The 21,408-nt window shown below is 37.1% G+C and overlaps 1 protein-coding gene across 3 annotated transcripts in view; it reads right to left on the reverse strand.

The window, feature by feature from the left end:
- Nucleotides 1-20,731, reverse strand: part of SKIL (SKI like proto-oncogene) — a gene marked incomplete at both ends in the record, with an annotated part of 28,306 nt that extends 7,575 nt beyond the window's left edge. Inside the window, 4 exons of one of the 3 annotated variants that reach the window (XM_080696807.1) lie at nucleotides 1,832-1,926; nucleotides 5,209-5,302; nucleotides 19,630-20,347; nucleotides 20,597-20,731. In XM_080696807.1, coding sequence (XP_080552933.1) covers nucleotides 1,832-1,926; nucleotides 5,209-5,302; nucleotides 19,630-20,347; nucleotides 20,597-20,731 — 1,042 coding nt within the window. Of the gene's footprint in view, nucleotides 1-1,693; nucleotides 1,927-5,208; nucleotides 5,303-19,629 lie in introns of all 3 variants that reach the window. The other 2 variants (XM_080696806.1, XM_080696805.1) reach the window with 2 other exon arrangements.
- Between the last annotated feature and the right edge of the window lie 677 nt (nucleotides 20,732-21,408).

Raw genomic sequence — 21,408 nt, forward strand, 5'->3', positions numbered from 1 at the left:
CCCCGCGCTTGGGAGGCGGAGATAGGAGGATCGCGCAGGTTCGAAGCCAGTCGCGCTGGCTTAGGAGACCCTGTTTCCAAATAAAAATATAAAAAGTAGGTCTGGGAGTGTAGCCCGGTGGTAAAAGGGCTTCCAGGAACCCCAGTACCCCCCCAAAAAAAATCAGTACAACCACAATGGAGATCAGTATGGAGATTCCTTAAAAGCCGAGGAATGGAACCACCATATAACCCAACTATACCATGCCTAAGTATCTTTTCAAAAGAATTAAAGTTAGGATACTATAGTGAAACAGACATAATCTATGTTTATTGCAGTATAATTCACAATAGCCAAATTATGGAACCAACCTAGGTGTCCTTACTAAATTGCTGAGGCTGGCCTTGAACCTATAATCCTGTCTCAGCCTCCCAAGTACGAAGATTATAAGCATGCGCCACCACAACTGGCTTGAAATATATTCTTTTAAACAGGTAAATATAGTATAGGAAGCATATCTCCACTTTTATTTCCCCCACAGTACTGGAGATTAAACCCAGGGACATTCTACCTCTGAGCTACACCCCCAGCCTTATTTTTGTTCTTTATTTTGAAACAGGGTCTCACTAAGTTGTGGAGTGTCTCACTAAATAGCTGAAGCTGGCTGTGAACCTGTGATCCTTCTGTCGCAGTCTCCCAAGTACTGGGATTACGAGTGTGCACCAACACACCCAGCTCTCAACTATTTTTAAAAATCACTAGAACTTGGAAGCCGGGTGTGGTTGCACACGCTTGTAATCCCCACGCTTGGGAGGCAGAGACAGGAGGATCGCGCTGGTTCGAAGCCAGCCAAGCTGGCTTAAGAGACCCTGTTTCCAAATAAAACACATAAAATAGGTCTGGGAGTGTAGCCCGGAAGTAGAAGGGCTTCCAGGAACCCCAGTATCACACACACACACACACACACAAAAAATCACTAGAAGTTGGGAAAAAATAAAATGCAAATATAGCATAATGATATATTATTAATTACTGCTTACCAATTTAAGTCCAAAGGAAACTGAGTTTTAAAATCACAAAATTAATAGAAAACACTCAAGAATCTCAATTCTCTATGAAGACAGTTAAATAACTAGAAGACTCTCTAAGTGTTTTCAGGCAGCTAAAATAACTGTCACTCCCTAAGCACTAAGCAAAGCTGTGCTGCTACATGGACTGTGACACGCACAGGCAGCACTGCGTGGATGTCTCATTTGGTCTGCAGTAGGACCAGCTACCGTTCTGCATTTACGCCAAATGGCTAGCTCCAGAGCTTTCAATCCTTACCTCATCCCATGCCTTGTTTCTCAGAGTTCTATACCTAACTATTCTTCTCATATATATGCTTTAATATTAGTAAAAAGGTTGTTCAATTCACAGCAAATTAGAAAAATAAGGACCTATTCAAGATATCTGATAACAAGAAAAGGCAGGAAAAAATGATAATGATCCCTTGCAGTTTGCAGTTATGCAGTCTCTATATCTACCTCATTAGCCTCTATAGATATAACCATTCTAAAAAAGGCTTAAAGAAATCACCCAGTTTTGAAAGGCGGCATTTTTAAAGGTAAAGCTTCAATTATCTCAAACAGCAGCTTAAACAGAAACTCCTTTTATACCAAAAAACATATTTATTTAGACATCTCATTTTAGAAATATAATTCTGAACACTTACCTAAACGATTATACAATTCTCTACTTGTTTTTAAATCCATTTTCTCCTGTTCCTCAAGTGACACATCTGGATAAGACACTATTTTTTGATGTTTACTATTACTGTGAGGCATCTCCGACTGTCTTGATGCGGTCTTACTTGCCTCTGCCTTTGTGACCTCTTTAGACTGGGATATGGCAGAAGTAAGTGACACATTTGGGGCAACCACTTTATCACACATGTATAAGTAGTAGCTGAGAACAAAGAAAGGCAAAATAAGACACATATTACATATTATGTTTAGGTAAAAAAAATGTATGACAGATTTTCAATTTTCTTAACCAAAATAGATAATGTAACAACTCAGAAAATAAGAGTCACAGAAACTATTTCTTGGAAAATGCACTTGAGGCATTAAAATCAAAGTTATAAGATATGTTTATTATTTTGCAAGTAAATCTTTTTTTGTGTGTGGTGCTGGTAATGGGCATTCTACCTCTGAGCTACACCCCCAGCCCTATTTTTTATTCTTTATTTTGAAACAGGGTCTCACTGAGTTGCAAAGGGGCTAAGTAGCTGAGGCTGTCCTCGAACCTCCAATCTCTGCCTCCCAAATGCTGGGATTATAAGGATGCGCCACCATGCCCGGCTTTTTTGCATGCAATTTTAAAGCACTAAAAAAATATTCACTAGAAAAGAAAATGAACCTTTTCTCCTTCTCGCAAAACCACTTGAGAATTGAAAATGAAAAACACAATGAACTTCATAGAACTTTCACATCTCTTGAGTAGGAGAGGTTTAGTTCATAAAAAGAACAGGCTATATGCTACTCTGGAGGACTGTTTTCTTGTTTGTCATTCCCCAAAGCAAGGAACCTTGCTTTTTGCCAGATTGAGGGTGCTGTAGACAGCCACTGCATGGCTGCAGCCTAATCTATAAAGGTCCAATGTAGTACTTCACTGTGGTTTTGATATGTAATTATTTGATATGACTTCTCATATAGCTCAGAGAGAGAACACATACTATGAATGCTACCAGGTACTACGCATTTCTCCTTGTATCAAGCCCTAAAGCAATCTTCTTAAAATACTTGAGTACTGCCTATTTGTTTGATAAATCAGCAAAAAGCACTGCAAATTAAGACTTAAAGAAAAACTATCAATTTTAAGACTTAAAGAAAAACTATCATTATCAAAGCTCACATAAAATTATTCAGTAGATTATCTATAAGACTCATGGAACAAATTTGAGCTACATATTTAAGTAATTATATTTTAACTATAACCTTTAGTGAAAAGGTATGAACATTTAACCAAAACTTCATTCCCTAAACATCAGGTAATTTCTTAATACCTCATTTTATTTGTAATGGATAATACATTGTCCCTCTTCACCAATCTCATGAATTCTATATCTAAAAACTCAGTATTCTGATTTTATAATTTTTAAAAATATACTAGCAAGTTTGGGCTGGGATGTAGCTCAGCCAGCGGCAAAGTGCTTGCCTGGCAAGTGCACCACCCTGGGTTTGATCCCCAGTCCAAAAAGACAAAAAAAGATCCCTTTTAAAATATACTAGCAGGCTTAATAGTACCCTAAAGACAAGAATAATGACAGTAATTTTGTATTATGTATAAATAATACTCAGACTTTTTATTACAATGCTAGAGAAAATTAATAGATTTTTAAGCAGTAGATAGCTGGGCATGGTGGTGCACACTTGGAATCCTAGTACTTGGGGGGCTGAGACAGGAGGATTCCGCAGGTTGGAGACCGGCCTCGGCAACTTTGTGAGATGCTGTTTCAAAATAAAAGATAAAATTCAAGCCGGGCATGGTGGCAGACACTTGTAATCCCAGCATTTGGGAGGCTGAGACAGGAGGATCGTGGTTAGCCTCAGCTACTACTTGTGAGGCCCTTACAACTCAGTGAGACCCTGTTTCAAAAAAAAAAGAATAAAAAATAGGACTGGGGGAGCCAGGCATGGTGGCGCACACTTGTAATCCCAGCATTCAGGAGGCTAAGACCAGAGGATCACAGTTTGCAGACAGCCTCAGCTACTTAGTGAGGCCCTTTGCAACTCAGTGAGACTGTTACAAAAATAAAGAATAAAAAATAGGACTGGGGATACAGCTCAGAGGTATAATGCTCCTGGGTTCCATCCCCAGTACCTGAAAGAAAAAAAAAGGCTGGGGGAGGGGTATAGCTCAGAGGTAGAATGCCCCTGGGTTCCATCCCTAGTACTGCAAAAAAAAAAGGGGGGGGGGGGAGAAAATATACAGCTGAGAGTGTAGCTCAGAGATAGGATGTCCCTAGGTTCAATCCCCAATACCACAAAAGTAAGTAAATAAAAATATAAGCAGCAGATAAAAATCTGGAACTCAATAAATAAAAAGCCTATAATCTCATTTACTTTTATTGAAATATGAAAACTTGATTTTAAAAGGTATAGTTATTATAAAAGTTCCAAGTTTCAAAGAAAATCTTTTTTAAATATCAAAATTGCCAGGCATGGTAGGGCATACCTGTAATTCCAATAATTGGGAGGCTAAGACAGAAGGGTTCCAGGTTCTAAAACCAACCTCAGCAACTTAGTAAAACTGTTTCCAAATAAAAAATAAAATAGGTCTGGAGCTGTAACCCTGAGGTAGAAGGCCCCTTGATTCCACCCCCCAAAAATAACTGCAAAGCTATTTATTAAAAACAGTACGTGGCTACCAGGTTGATATTTCCTCTCTTCACTCTCAATAAAGATTAGTTTTTTTTTTTTTTTTTTTTTTTCGTACTACGGATGGAACCCAGGGACATTCTACCTCTGAGCTACACCCCTACCCCTATGGTAACTTATTAAAACTGTTTCAAAAGAAAAAAGCTTAAAAGGGGATAGGAGTATTTGCTTAGGGTTAGAATATTCTTAGGTTCAATCTCTAGTACCACACAAATAAATAAATATTAAATTGATATCCAAAACTTTTTTTTTTTGGTACTGAGGATTGAACCCAGGAACACTCTTCCCATCCCTTTTTATTTTGAAACAATCTCTGAGGTTAGCCTTGAACCTGTGATCCTTCTGTCTTATCCTCCCAAGTATTGGCATTGCAGGCATGTAACCACCACGCTTACTCAAACCGAACTCTTGAAGAACTGATTTACCTCTTAAAAGAAAGCAAATAAATTAAAAATAACTTAATTTTTTACTTCACAAAAAGAAGTAACCTATTTCTAGGAAAAGCATGAAAATACCAATTAAAGATTATTTCAAATATTAAAAACAATTTACAATTTATGTCAGATTCTTAAAATTTTTTTCTACTAAAAGTAACTGAACAATATAATCCTCCTATACTTTCCCTATAATAGCAAATACAAACAAAAATACAAACAAAAGATATATTAAACCCCAATATACTTATTTAAAAAGATTTTTGGATTTTATAAGATTACTTACTAACAAGAAAGTCTTAAACTAAGTAATTAATTCCTAATTCTCAGAATAGTACCTGGTGGAAGGAAAGGAAGGAAGGCTGGCTACTTACCTTGGGTGTAAAAATGAATGTGTCTGAGAAACAGGATCACCTTCCTGCTTTATAACAGGATACCAGGACTGTAATTCCATTCCTGATGGAGTATCTGTCTATTTAAGAAAAATATAGGAGAAAAATTTCATTGAGGAGGAAATAAAACTTTGGTTTTTGTTTTTTGGGTTTTTTTTGTTTGTTTGTTTATGTGTTTGTTTGTTTTGGTGGTACTGGGGTTCCTGGAAACCCTTCTACTTCCGGGCTATACTCCCAGACCTATTTTATGCTTTTTTATTTTTGGAAACAGGGTCTCCTAAGCCAGCACAGCTGGCTTCGAACCTGCGTGATCCTCCTGTCTCTGCCTCCCAAGCACAGGGATTACAAGCGTGCGCCACCACGCCCGGCCAAGTGTTTGTTAATAGGAACTTCCAGAAACAATTTCCTCAAACTTCATGCTTATGGACTCTTATCTTAAATAACAGTACTTTGCAAAAGTGCTGCATTGGAAATCTCTGATTCTTATTCTTACTATTATAATCAACAAGACTCTAATCATACCCCTAGAGTATTTGTTGAAACATTAATTTAATAAACACTCTACCGCAAGAAGTACTTTAACAAATTAAACCTGAAACCACTATTTGTTAGCAAGTATTAATATACCATATTTTCTCATAAATATGGAAAGTTTTTTTATTTTAGTGAAAGCTGAGGCATGCCTGTAAATAAAGGAAAAGAGGAAAGAAGAAAGGTAGCTGGCAACTTAATGACTATCTATGTACTAAGAACTTTATATAGCCTGCTTAATTCTAAAAAATAAAAAAATTCCTTTAAATATTATCTCTATTTTACAGATTTAAAAAAAACCTGAGGTTCAGAAATTAGAAGAAAAAGAATAAATAATCTACTAATTCTCTAATTCTCACTAAATTCTCTGGTTTGCAGTATGCCTTGTTCCCCTCTTCCCCTTCCCTCACAGATTTCACACTATAGTAATGGCCCTGTGCTGATGGGAAGAGAACACCTTTAAGAGGGCAAGACTCAGTGGTAGAAAAGCAGAGGAGGGGCTGAAAGGCAGCATATTATGGTAACAACAAAGACAGTTCAACAGACAAACCCAGTACAGAGAGGGAGAGTGGAATTAGGAATAAAATGAAGGAAGGATAAATAAAAAAGAGGGCTATTTTTCTGAACCCTAGCCTCTGAAGGGATCCCATCCCTTCTACAACTAAGCAGGGTATGTGGGGAATGACAACCTCATTCAACAATGAATAAACAAGGCTGGGACTATAAATCAAAGGTAGATCACTTGCCTAGCATGCTGAGGTCAGAGCTCAATCCCCAGCACAATAAAAAGAACGAATACCTCACATAAGAGATAGCCACTATACACTAAGAAAGTTGTTTTGCCTGATGGCCCAATATCCAGTTCAGAAACCAGATAGGACAGGACAGGATGTTAAATAGTTATGATTAACAAAAAACCAATTCCATAGTTTGATTAGGTTATCCTATTAATAAGAGAAAACCAAGAAAGTTGAGGAAACTCAAAGCAGAATAACAAGTAGACCAGTAATTCCCAAAAAGAAATATAGTGAAAACAAAAAGGAAGCAGCTCCGGGAACACATATACATGTTGACTTAAAGCCAATAAAGTAAAAAAAAAAAAAAAAAAAAAGTAACTTTGCATTGTTAACAATTACTGGGCAAGGAATTTGAAAGACAAGTAAGACCACAAAAATATAGAAGAATACTTTTAAAGGATTTAAGAGTTGAGTATTCAGTGAGGGCCTCTAATCTAGATATGATTTTTTTTTATTTTATTTTATTTTATTTTTTGTCCTGAGGATGGAAGGCAGGGGCTTTCTACCTCCAAGTCATACCTCCAGCTCTATTTTATTTTTATCTGGAAACAGGGTCTCACTAGGTTGATGAGCCTCACTACTTGCTGAGGCTATCCTGGAACCTGCAATCCTCCTGTCTCAGCCTCCCAAGTCAAAAAGATTATAATCATGCACCACCACACCCAGCTGATACTTTTTTTTCAAACTCACAATCCTGATCAAATATTCTAAAGATTCAAATATGCACCACAATTCTGAGCTAATATTCAGAATCTGAGCAAATTCAGATGTTTATTTATAAGATAAACCAATCCCTAGTTTACAGTTTCTCAGCCTACATCTAGTTGTAAATTAGAAAGGGAACTGAAGTCTGGCAACAAATACAAAATGATAAATGCTCACTGACAGCTGACAGCCTAAAAAGAATGGCCAGTCACAATACAAGACACAAGACGTCTTCAAAAGGCAATCTGAAGGCTACTTTAGTATGAGCCAGGGCAATCAGTACTCCTCAACTGTGTCCTATCCCCAACTCAAGACCGAACAGCAACTGGTGTTTAAGAAGTCTGGAGTCAACACAAGTTATATATACCACTTAAGATTCATAAGTTATATATACCACTTAGATTGTTTTAAAATATTTTAGAATTCATTAAAAATGTTTAACTTTTTAAAATCTCAGTTACTCAAATTAAGTTAATTTGAGTAACTTAATGAGCAGAATAGTATGCACTCCATCCCATATGATAAAAGAGGTGTTAAGGAACTCTATCCAATCAATGAAATCTAAGATCATCTTGTATTCAATGAAAATTTCTTCTTTAGAATTCATTTGCTAAACTCATTTAGAAAACAAAGTTCCTCTTTAAATCAGTCTTATATATCTGAAACAATAATAGATGTACTGCCCAATAAATTGTTTCCAGTTTTAATTAATCACAAAAACAGATTTATACATCTAAAAGTTTTTTCTACTATGGATATTAGAATCTCAACCCTTCCAAAGAGCAAGCAAATTCTAAGCTTCTTCAAAGATCTTGACTTGAAATCTAACATTTTTTACCTTTTATTAGGGGGCGGGGGTGAGGTACTAGAGACTGAATCCAGGGACATTCTGTCTCCAAGTTACACCCCACCCCTGGCTTTATTTTATTTTGAAACAGGGCCTCACTAAATTGGCTGAGGCTGGCTTCAGACCTGTGATCTTGCAGTCTTAGCATCCCAAGTACTGGGATTACAGGTATGCACACCAAACTCAGCATGAAATTTAGCAATTTTTATCATTAAGTTCATTTCAAAACTCTACAGTTTGTATAAGTTTTATTTTACTTGCAACCCAAACCCCAGTTTCTCTTTATTTCTATGATGTCACTACACTTCATATACTACCTTAAATAAATGCTATTACACATTTTTGTGGGGGGAGGTTACTAGAGGTGGAACCCAGGGGCTTTTCTACCTCTGAGTTATACTCCCAGATCTATTTTTATACTTTATTTGGAAACAGGGTCTCACTAAGTTGCTGAGAGCCTCACTAAGTAGCTGAGGCTGTCTTGGAACCTGTGCGATCCTCCTGTCTCAGCCTCTCAAGCGCTGGGATTACAAGCGTGCGCCACCACACCCAGCAAATTACACTCATTTTTAAACACTCATCTCTCTTAGTTCCTATTCTTTATTTCTTATTCTCATGCCAACACACTAACAGTCACCAACCAGAGGTACTAAGTTTATCTCCCTTTAAAATTATCTAATGTAAACTGGCCATGGTGGCATGTAACTGTAATCCTGGTACTTGGGAGGCTGAGACAGGACCACAGATTCAAAGCCATCCTCAGCAGCTTAGCAAGACCCTGTATCAAAATAAAAAATAAGCCGGGAGTGGTGGCGCACTCTTGTAATCCCAGCATTTAGGAGGCTGAGACCAGAGGATCACGGTTCGCAGACAGCCTCAGCTACTTAGTGAGGCACTACGTAACTTAGTGAGACCGGTTTAAAGAATAAAAAACAAGGCAGGGGGTGTAGCTTGGAGGTCAAATGCCGCTGGTTCCATCCCCAGACCCACATAAATAAAATAAATAAATAAATAAATAAATAAATAAATAAATAAATGGCTGGGGGCATAGCTTGGAGGTATAATGTCCCTCTGTTGAACTCCCAGCTCCCCCCCACCAAAAAAAGGTTTATCTAATAATAGTCCTTAGCCAGTGTCTGAATCCCTTATTGAATCCTGGTAAGTAGCTAACCATCCTCTGATGAAACAGCAAGTTGAGGTCAAGAACATTTTTAACTTTTGAAATTTCAGTACCTAGCACAATGCCTATCAGGAAGTAGGGACTCAGCACTTCCTGAATGAATCTTGAATAGAGATTATTAGCATAACTCACTAATTCCCAGGGTAGCTTTTTATAAGGTCACTAGGGAGTGGAGGGTGGCTCAGTAGCAGAGCACTTCCCGACCACATCCCAGGCTCTAGATTTAATTCCCAGCACTTCTAACAAAAAGGACTTCAAGGTTACTGGCTACCATGAAATGAGTCTCTTTCATATTTGATATCCTTCTATAAAGCACCAACAGTCTCAACAGTCTCTAGGCTGCATTTTATCAGACATACAAATTAAATAATAGAAATGATAGGGAAATGTACACTAACCAGGATAAAATACAAATTAATTTTACCTAAAATGCTATGGTAAGCCATAAACACATTCATAACAAATTATCCTAACTGCATGTTAAAAACAATTAAGAAAAGCATGTATTATACAACAAAACATTCACAGACATGGCAGACTTTCTGATCTATTCTGCATTTGTGTCAGCATACAAATTAGGCTTTCAATAAAAAGAATACAATTAAATGACACAGCAGTAATGATCAGGAATAAAAATTAGATGCCAAGATATAAGCATCAATTGTCTGTCTTACCTTTCAACTAAGGAATGATTTATTCCTTTGTATATTCAAACAAAATATAAGATTTGGCAAAGTTCACTCAGCAAAGATCATCTAATAGCTTAAGTTACAGGCTTAACATTTCTAAATGCTATTGCCCATGTTCCCCCCACTATCGACTCTAAAACAAACATGTCATCTTCCTTTCACACAGATATGCAAAATTTCAAACATCTTATTCAATTACAAAGGTCTTCCTCTCCTAAGTCCCGAACCTCCAAATAATGTCTGTGAAAGGAAAATTTAAACAATCCCAAAATGTGTAGTAATTTAATTTTCTTTCTTTCTTTTCAGTACCAAAGATGGAACCCAGGGGCATTCTACCTTCAAGCTACACCTACAGCCCTATTTTTTATTCTTTACTTTGAAACAGGGTCTTACTAGGTTGCAAAGGGCTTAAGTAGCTGAGGCTGGCCACAAACTCCAATTCTGTCTCAGCCTCCCAAATGCTGGGATTACAAGCGTGTGCCACCACACCTGGCAAGTTAATTTTCAATAAGAAATAAAATTTTGTTTGTAGTACTAGGTATTGAACCCAGAGGCATTCTACCTCCAAACTAAACCCCCAGACCTATTTTTTTTTATTATTTTTAAACAGGGTCTAAGTTGCAGAGGGCCTCACTTGCTAAGTAGCTAGGGTTGTCCTTGAACCTGCGACCCTCCTCAGGATCCCAAATACTGGGATTTACAAGCATGCAACATCATCCTGGCTGCAAAACTTTTGAGGAGAAAAAAACATAGAAAATATATTTTTACAAAAGTTTCTCCAAATTTCTGTATTTTTCTATTGTTACTTTATAGACATGACTGTTAATCAGATTTCCTAATAAATAACTTATATTTTCATGGCATTATGCTCATTAAGTCTCACAATGACAGATAATTCAAAGAGCTTAATTTCACTTACAAAAATCGTTATCACTTTTTAAATTAAAAAGCAATTCCACTCAGTACTAGCTATATTCAAATATGCCAACCTGTACTACCATAAAAACAAAAACGTGCAACAAGCAAACAAAAAGCAAACAAAAACCCTATAGAAGTCCTAAGCTAGTATTCAATAATAAAGTTTGTTTTTAGGTAGAAAACTGGGACAATATGATCTAAACATCTAGTTTTTCATTTTAACATCCATATTAATATCGTGATCTTTAAGTCCTAATGACAAACACTGATAAACTCAAGCTAAGATATAGTTCCTCAAAATACTAATGTTTTTTCCAAATCTCAACAAAAATCAGAAACAAGCCTTTTAGAAAAATTGTTTTAAAAATAGAATTTAAAAAATGATCTAAATGACGAACAATTCTTAAATACAACACTCATAAGACAGTAAATAGGTTGGTAAATTTAACACTGCCTTCCCTAATGGCATAATTACACAAGTAAAATATAATGCATATTAAATGCACATTCCTTGTACCAGCCTCAAATAAATCAAGAGCAAGTTTACCAAACATACAATTGGATGCACACACAGGAAATAACTTCATAGGTATAAAGTGAATATACTTGTCAGGTCTTTTTAATAAAATACCAAGGCATTCAAGTGGTCAAAAAATGATTTTCAGAGCATGTAAGAGGCACCCTGCAAGACAGCTGCCAACTCTTACTGAAAGAAACCAAATCCTTCAGTACTGTATGGTGTTTCCCCAATACTTCCAACATGTTGTGAATGCTGTCCCAAGAACTGAAGGGGATAGTGTGACAAGGTAGCAAAGAGCTCCTTAAGGGAGTTTAAGGCTTACCCTTGTGTCTCACTTCATTGTAATCATGAGAATTAATCAACCTAATGCAAAACTGGGACAGCCTGGTCTAAGCATCTACGCTAACTTATCAAAAATGGGTTTTCAGAAGTCACAGCGGTGCCTGCTACACCCACAGACTGAAAAATTGTACCACCTACCTCAGAAAGTCAATTTTAGGTTTGAAGTGCTTAAAAATATAGAAAAAACAAAGGCACAAGCTCTTAAAATATAACTGTTATCTTAAACTCTTCATGTGAACTATTGATTGTACATTAGTCCCTTGATAATTTGAAGGAAAAGGAACACACTGATAAAAAAAAATTTATTAATTCTTATGGCTTTCCAAAATAAAACATTTGTATACTGGAATTGGGTATTGTTCATTCCATTTGATATGCAATTATGGAGAATCCTCAATGACATAAGCATTTTTCCACTGTAGTATCTGTCAAAATTTGTAATCTGTACAAAGCTGTCTTTACTTTTGTATCTCACTTTAGTAAACACAAATTTTAAAAATTATGGTCCTAGGCTGGGCACGGTGGCACATTATAATCCCAGTACTTGAAAGGCTGAGAGAAGGATTGCAGGTTCTCTGCCTACCTCAGCTACTTAGTAAGGCCACCCACAACTTAGACCCTGCTTCAAAATGAAGAAAAAATAGGGCTGGGGATGTAGCTCAGAGGTAGAATGCCCCTGGGTTCAATCCCAGTGGAGAAAAAAAACAATTATTAGTCCCAGATTATTTTGGCCTTCAAATAGTGTAAACTGTCAATGTCAAAATGTAGATTAATCTTACTGTATATAATATTCTCTATTTTTATCTCATTCCATTTTCATGTTTTTTTTAAAAAGCTAATAATCCAGTAAATTGATTTCAGAACCCTCCTGACCCTTCCCAACTGCGTACTCAAGAGAATTACAAATGCCTCAAAGGCATTCACTTTACATAATGAATTAAGTTCTCTCCAACACATGCGGATTGGTGCAAGTAGACGGTGCTAAGTACCACCCTTGGGAGGGTAACACATCATCCCGATCATTTTCTGTCGGGCTTCTGTATCCCCTTATGGAACCTCAGGTGATGAGATAATACAGTTTGAGAAGGAACTCATACTAAAAGGATCATCTGATTTTTTTTTTTTTTTTTTTTTTTTTTTTGTGGTACTAGGGGTGGAACACAGAGGCTTTCTACCTCTGGCCTATACTCCCAGACCTATTTTATATTTTATTTGGAAACAGGGTCTAAGTTGCTGAGAGCCTCACTAAGTAGCTGAAGCTGGCTTCAAACCTGTGCAATCCTCCTGTCTCATCCTCCCAAGTACGGGGATTACAAGCATGCGCCACCATGCCCGGCCATCTGATTTTTTTCTATCATGACTTTAAGAAGTTAATGAATACAATTTGGTTTTTTGTTGTTGTTGTTTGTTTGTTTGTTTGTTTTTGGTGGTACTGGGGTTCCTGGAAACCCTTCTACCTCCTGGCTACACTCTCAGACCTATTTTATATTTTTATTTGGAAACAGGGTCTCTTAAGCCAGCAAGGCTGGCTTAGAACCAGTGTGATCCTCCTGTTTCCGCTTCCCAAGCCCGGGGAATACAAGCATGCGCCACACACCCGGCTAATGATTACAATTTTGATGGTAAAAAAAAAGCATAGGTTCCTACAGTGTTTCCTAAAACATAAGGGGTACTAATCCCAAAGCTATTCTAAAGGTTTCCAATTAAATGCCAGGGAAAGGGAGAGTCTACACATCCTCCTATTAACAGAATGCTCTAAAAAAACTTAATTACTCTAAACTCACAAAGACCCAGGGAGAAATGAGGAAAAAACCCTCTAAACTCTTATCCAAACTAAATGGGTCTGTGCAGGTCTCCATCATTCGAAACCTCAGGGTGATCTCAACCTGGATTACGGTCATTCACCCAGCTACCATCCTACATTTCTACAGTAAACCAAATGTTTTCACATCCATTCTCTTGTTTAATGAGTTACATTAAGAGTTTATGTGTAAATTATATGTTTAAAAATTAAACCATTATTTTTCAAAAAATCTCAATAACATATCATTAGAGTTGTCTCAAGTTCCTTTGACCTGGCAGATTCTGGGTTGGGGGTACAGTCTAAGTCTCTAAACTCATGTAAACAGTTATTAATTCCAGAAAGTTAGACAATATTCACAGTAGCCACTCATATGCACACAAATACTTACTCAAACTCTAACCTTATTCCTACTTGATCAAAAGTCATGCTAATCACAAACTGTAAACTATACCACTGGGGTAACAAATTCTCTCTAGTGTTAGTTCCTTGTTAGGCTTATACTGAGAACACGTTTCTTTTTTTGTGGTACTGGGGGTGGAACCCAGGGGCTTTCCTACATCTGGGCTATACTTCCACACCTATTTTATACTTTATTTGGAAACAGGGTCTCACTAAGTTGCTGAGAGCCTCACTAAGTTGCTGAGAGCCTCACTAAGTAACTGAGGTTGGCTTCGAACCTGTGGCATCTCATATCTCAGCCTCTGAAGCACGGGGATTATTACAAGGGTGCACCACCAAGCCCAGCTGAGAACACATTTCTTAAACAAATGTATGATAGCTTGCAAAAGGAGAGATATTTTTGTATTACTATTATTATAATGACCTGTGCAAAAATGAAGAATTCAAATAAAAAATGCAAAAGTAAAAGTAGCAAAACCTTTCTGGGAAAGTTTCTTTTTTTGTGGTAGGGATCAAACACAAGGGCTGGTATATATTAAGTATGTGTTCTATCACTGAGCTACACTCCCAACCTGGGAAAATTTTCTTAAGTTGATTATCTTTAGGGCATCTATTTACAACATAGTTAACCTACCAGGGTGTGTTTTTTCCCCCTCTAAATATAAAGTAAAAACTATACAAAAGGTGGTCCAATCCAAATGTTAAAAATCTACGTTTTGGAGCTGGGCATGGTAGTACACGCTTGTAATCCCCGTGCTTGGGAGGCTGAGACAGGAGGACTGCGCAAGTTTGAAGCCGGCCTTGGCTATTTAGTGAAGCAACTTAGTGAGACCCTGTTTCCAAATAAAATATAAAATAGGTCTGGGAGTATAGCCTGGAGGTAGAAAGCCCCTGGGTTCCACCTCCAGTACCACCAAAAAAAAAAAAAAAAAAAAATGTACGTTTTGAATATACTTACAAGGACATATACCATCTTTAACTTAGTAATGTAAAAACTGTCAGCTCTAGGCCAAGAGTGGTGGCACACACTTGTAATCCCAGCATTCCGGAGGCGGAGACAGAAGGATAGCGGTTCAGTTCATGGATAACCTCAGCTATTTAGTGAGGCCCTTCGCAACTCAGTGAGACCCTGTTTCAAAATAAAGAATAAAAAATAGGGATGGGGGTGTAGCTCGGAGGTACAATGTCCCTGGTTCCATCTCCTGGTAACCCCCCACACACACACACAAAAAAAAAAATCTTTCAGCTCTATATTGTTAAAAGTGAAGTGTCACCTATAATTTTCTTATCAACTGATTATAAAGAGCCTCTTCTAACATGTTTTAAAATAATCTTAAGTAGAAGACTGCAGCTTCCAGGCCAGCCTTAGCTACTTAGTAAGGTTCTCCACAACTTAGTGAGCGCCTATTTAAAAATAAAGAATAAAAAATAGGGCTTGGGGTATAGCTCGAAGGTAGAATGCCCAAGTTCAATCCCCAGTACTGCTAAAAATAATAATAATCTTAAGTAGTCATCACCCTTAAAATTTTATTTACAAATAGCTGGGCATGGTGGCACATGCTTGTAATCCCAGTACTTGGGAGGCTGTGACAGGAGGATCTGGGTTCATGGCCAGCCTCAGCTACTTAATGAGGCATTCTGTATCTTAGTGAGACCCTGTTCCAAATATAAAGAATAAAAAATCAGGCTGGGGTGTAGCTCAGAGGTAGAATGTCCGTAGGTTCAATCCCCAGCACCACACACACACAAATTATTTACAAATGCTTAATTTGCTAAGCAAACTTTTTTCAGAAATTTATTTGATCTAATTCTGATTTGGTAGAATACCCACTAGTGAGTGGAAAATAATCAAGAGTATGATACATTTTGTACTTATTTGTGTGTTAATAAAAGACAATAAACACTCTAATAAAAAGCACAAAAAGCTCATATCTGCAGAGCAACCTATACAGGTTTAAAGTCAAGTACATTTCTTATATTCTTTGAAAGAGTTCAAAACATACCTTCAGTTCCTATTAAGAATAAATGCAGTTCTTCACTTGAAACACTGACCTTACACAATTTATTTCTCCCATCTAAATTTAGTTCCTAACCATGCAAATTAAATATAACTATTAGCTATGCAAATAAGTAGTTTGTTCATTACGAAAAATTTCTAGTCTTTAAAGTAATTAAGTTGCTTCATTTTAAACAACTGTCTACTAAAGTTCAGATTTCTTTTTTATAATACAAACACAAAACTTTGGCTTTAAAAATTTTATGAACATATCAAATTACATTAGTAATCCACACTAAACATAACGTCCTTTATATAACTGGTTAGTATATTTAGCATAGTCCTTAAAAAATAACTGGTTTAGCCAGGCATGTTGGCGCACGCCGCGCTTGGGAGGCTGAGACAGGAGGAACGCGCAGGTTCGAAGCCAACCTCAGCTACTTAGTGAGTCTCTCAGCAACTTAGTGAGACCCTGTTTACAAATAAAACAGAAAATAGGTCTAGGAGTGTAGCCTGCAGGTAAAAAGCCTCTGGGTTCCATCCCCAACATCACAAAAATAAATAAATAAATATAGTAACTGGTTTAACTTTTATAAAATGGGTTTCCTCTACTCAATTTGGTTTGTTTAGCAACTCATTCTTGGACTCACAGAATAAAAAATGCTCCCTAATCAAGGACTATCTCCCCATTCCCTTCCCAATTAAATACCTCACTCAGTCTACACCTATGTAGGCTAGGAATTTAAGAACTTAAAGAATTTAAAAACCATTACACTAAGGATACATTGATAAGAAAAGATAATGTTTCTCAAAATTCAATTTCTGCTACTACATTTGCTTCAAGACAAAGGGAAAATATTAGACTTCAAATCAGAACATCTTCATTCAATCCCTGATTCTACCATCTACCAGTTAAACACCCAGCAATATGTTACTCATCTGAGACTGTCGTCTCATCTGAGCAGAGGAAGAAGCAAGCATAATTTTTTTAAAAACACTCAAGTATATGCCGGGCGTGGTGGCGCACGCTTGTAATCCCAGCATTTGAGAGGCTGAGACAGGAGGATCACGGTTCAAAGACAGCCTCAGATACTTAGTGAAGCCCTCTGCAACTGAGACCTTGTTTCAAAATAAGAATAAAGCTGGGCGTGGTGGTACACACTTGTAATCCCAGAATTTGGGAGGCTGAAACAGGAGGATCACAGGTTCTCAGCCAGCTTCGGCTACTTAGGCCCTCTGCAACTTAGTGAGACCCCGACTCAAAATAAAGAATTAAAAATAGGGCTGGGGGTGTAGCTCAGAGGTAGAATGCCGTGTTCTATTTCTAGTAACACACACACACACACACACACACACACACACACACACACACAAACCACTCAGGTATGTGTGTTAAAAGTGAACAATAACAAAAAAAAACTTTCCTTTAAATTCCTTCAATTCACATAATATTAAAATAAATATACCACAAAAGGTAAAGCAAATATTACAAAAAACATAGTAAAGAGATGGGGGAAAAACCTAATACCTTCTCAAAATAAAACATATATTAAAATTAATAAATCCTGGGACAATATAAGGCTACATCCCAGAAGAATGATTACAATCTTAACCAAACCATATTACATTCAGTTTTAATTAGGTAAATTTGTCCACTGTCTTTAAAAAAAAATAACAAAAATAGAGGGAAGACAGTTTATCCCAAAAAAATACTTAGCCGGGTGTGGTGGCGCACACTTGTAATCCCCGCACTTGGGAGGTGGAGACAGGAGGATTGCGCAGGTTCAAAGCCAGCCTCGTGCGCTAGCTTAAGAGACCCTGTTTCCTAATAAAAAAATATAAAATGGATCTGGGAGTGTAGCCCAGAGGTAGAAGGGCTTCCAGGAACCTCAGTACCACCAAAAAAAAAAAAAAAAAAAAAAATGCTTATGTCAAAATAACAAAGATTCAGGCAAGACTATCTGGCAAATAATGTGTGTAGCCAACTGTAGACATGCAAGAATGAAGCTCCTAATTAGCTTGGGGGCAAGATAATTTTATCAAAAAGAGACATTCCATTTTGTGAGAAAACAAATCATTTGTGAGCAAAAACTTCAGCACTGCACAAGTGCATAAGTAAGCAAATTTCACACTTTTCAGAACTAGCCTGAAGTCAATCCTGCTTTAAAATCAGTTAGTAACTGTGCCTGAAGAATATAAACCCAATAGCCACTGGCAAGGAATTTCAAGTACTAAAGTTTGGGAAAGCAGCGAACTACCCTAAATGAACCTAAAAATATCTTCATTGAGCTTCAAAAGCAGACCACTACCTTAAAACTACACCTAATTTCACTCAAAACCTTAAGAGCACCATGATAAAGCACAAGACACCTCATTTCAAATCCTAACCTATGCTCTAACTTTGCTATGAAAAATCTGGATCAATCATTTAATATGCTTGATTCATTTCTTCTGTTATAAAATTAAAGAACAGAGATATATCAAAATATCAAAATAGGGGAAAAACTTAAAAGATCTTAAAACATGACCATTTTGTTCTAAGAACTGAATAAAATTACATACTTAAAACTTCTCTTGAATAAAATTACGTATGTGAAACTGCTCACAGGCAATGTTTGACATTTAAAACAGTGTTAGGTATTGTCATTATACATCTAATTTTAAATCAAACAGAAAAATATGTACAACAACCAGATCAAACTCAGTATTTAGTAATTCAAATCGTAATACCCAGGCATCCAAACTACTAATTAGAATAAAAATATTAGCTTAGCCAATCTAGCTATGTCATAATCTTTTAATTAGCCCTTTATATTAAAAGAAATCTTGGTTAAGAGAATCACTAACTCTCATATTCTTGATTCTATTATCTTTATCTAATAACTAATCTTTGCTATTTGTTTCCAATATTGACCAAGCTAGAATATCAAAACCTAGAAATGTCAGGCATCACAGATGTACCTTTTAAACATGCTAGTTTAAGGCCGGGCATGGTGGCACATGTTTGTAATCCCCATGCTTGGGAGGCGGAGACAGGAGGACTGCGCTGGTTCGAAGCCAGCCTTGCTGGCTTAAGAGACCCTGTTTCCAAATAAAAATATAAAAAATAGGTGTCTGGGAGTGTAGCCCAGAGGTAGAAGGGTTTCCAAGAACCCCAGTACCACCAAAAATAAATAAATAAATAAATAAATAAATAAATAAATAAATATGCTAGTTTGAGGCCATCACAAGGAATGTTTTAGCTAGCCATTATGTCATTTGCGAATGCAGGTAACACCATAACACCAAAGTGTAAACTATTGAGTCCTAGAAGAACAACAGATTTAGTCATCAAGAAAGAGGGTGTGTAAAAAGACAATATGCGCAAATCAAAGCCTCAACTCCTCTGCTCTGGTTATTTAATTCTGGAGAAGCCACTTGCTCTCTGAGCTTCATTCTCTGTACCTGAAAATGAGAGTCTTCCCACTGTCCTCACAAGGTTCTTTGGAAGGTCAAATGAAAAACTTTACAGGGACACAGCCTAAAGCTTTCAATACAGATACAGCTATGACACTGATCAGGTTTTTTGTTTGATTGTTACATGAGCAGGTTTCTTAACACAAGTTACACACCAATTACAGAATTCTGATTTCAAAGTAAACTACCATTACCCATAATGACTAAAGAACAAAACACTTGCCTTAGATTGAGTTCTCTTTCCATTTCTCATGCTAAATTTCTCCTTCATTTCTTCTAAAAGTATCTTTAGCTTCTTTTCTTCGGGTGTCCCTAAGTATTTTTGGTTCACGTGAAGGTAGCAATGCCATTTGGCTGATTCAAAGCCCCAGTGGCAAGTTCTTTTGTCAGGTGATCTGTGCGAATGCATAACAAATGTCTGGGGTGCAAACATCCCACAGCACTCCAGACACTGAATACATGGAGCATCAGGCTGAACATAAAACTGAGGTGCAAACAGACCCTGACATTTGCCCAAGCACTCATGTTCCACTTCAAAGGCACTGCCAGTTTCCTTTAACTGGGCCAATGAGTTTTTAGCAGGAAGTATGCTACCATTTTGGGGAAAAGTCCGTGGCCGCAACAAAGCATTGCATAGTCTTTGCGCATCAGTCAATGTGATCAGCCCACAGGATGGGGCATTGAAAGGAAGTATCCCCAGGACTTTTAAGATATGAAGCTGGTCTGAAGTACACCTTGAACAATATATATATAGCTCATCGCACACTGTATTTATTTGCTGAAGTGAGAATTCTCGGAGAACAGAATTTAAGACTTGGGGCAAACAGAGTCTTTTTTCTCCTCCAACTTGAAAACAAGAAATAGACTCCCCTTCCAAAACAGTCTGGGTGAGCTCAGTGGAGCTATCAGACGGGATAAGCAATGGGCCAGGAAGAACCTGAGGAGATGGAAGAGGCAGAAATACAGTAGGTGACATGCTTTCTTGGGAATACCGAGCAGAAAAGGCTGCTGGTCCACCCAGAGAACTCTGACTACTTAAATGGAATTGTGCCAATGTGTGTTTCAAGCTGGGATTTAAATTTAAAGGTTCAGGCACAGAAGTACAAGGCCGCTTGACATTGTCTCCATCGGTTTCCATGGGTGCTTCACCATAGTCGTCCAAGTGCTCCTTCTTTACTGTTGGCACCTTGTTTATCATTTTTCCATTTGTGTGAATATCTGTCATCATTTTTTTCACTGGAGGACTGCCGTCATCTGCCATCCCGTTCATTTTTTTATGTGAACCCTGAGCCAAGGGAAAATTCGTCTGTAAGTTTTCCATTGCTGCACTGTTAAATAATTAAGCTTGATATTTGCATTTTTATTTCCTTGCTTATCTGAAGAAAGAAGAGTACTGTATACAAATATTTATAACTTACTGATAGGAAATTTCAAACTTCCAAAAAGAAATCTTCTTAAATTGGAATTTCGCAACTTTGTTTTGGTTCTGTTTACCTACTAGTATAATTTCACTGCAAATGCTATAAAGTTTCTCATTTTGCTTCCAAAGACTAATCTTAAGAGGTACACTTCTGAGGTCACTTTTCTTGAATTCTTCAGATAGATGTAAAGTTGCCAGTTTCTAAATTCAAGATGTTTAAGCTTCAACACAATGGTTTAGTTTGGGGTTTGGGTTTTTTTTTTTTTTTTTTAAGCAAACATGTGTAAAGTCTAGGCCATTACTGTGTCATAAAACCCATACTCCAACACAAGTCAGAATGATACAACCAAGTTTAATTTTTGCCACCAAGGACACCAAAAAAGGAGAGGTGGAGTATCTCCTCTAAAACTGATGGTCTACTGGTCTGTGCTGACAACAAACTGAAGACTTGTATAAGTTTCCACACCATTAAGAAGCGCCTCTGATTCCACTTGACTGTCTATAACCAAAGCGATACTTTAAAAATTGCCCAGTTATCTTCAAGAATTACAGTTCATTCTTCTTTTAATTAATCTGGA

The sequence above is a fragment of the Muscardinus avellanarius genome (genome assembly GCF_963383645.1).
Source record: "Muscardinus avellanarius genome assembly, chromosome: 5".
NCBI lineage: Eukaryota > Metazoa > Chordata > Mammalia > Rodentia > Gliridae > Muscardinus > Muscardinus avellanarius.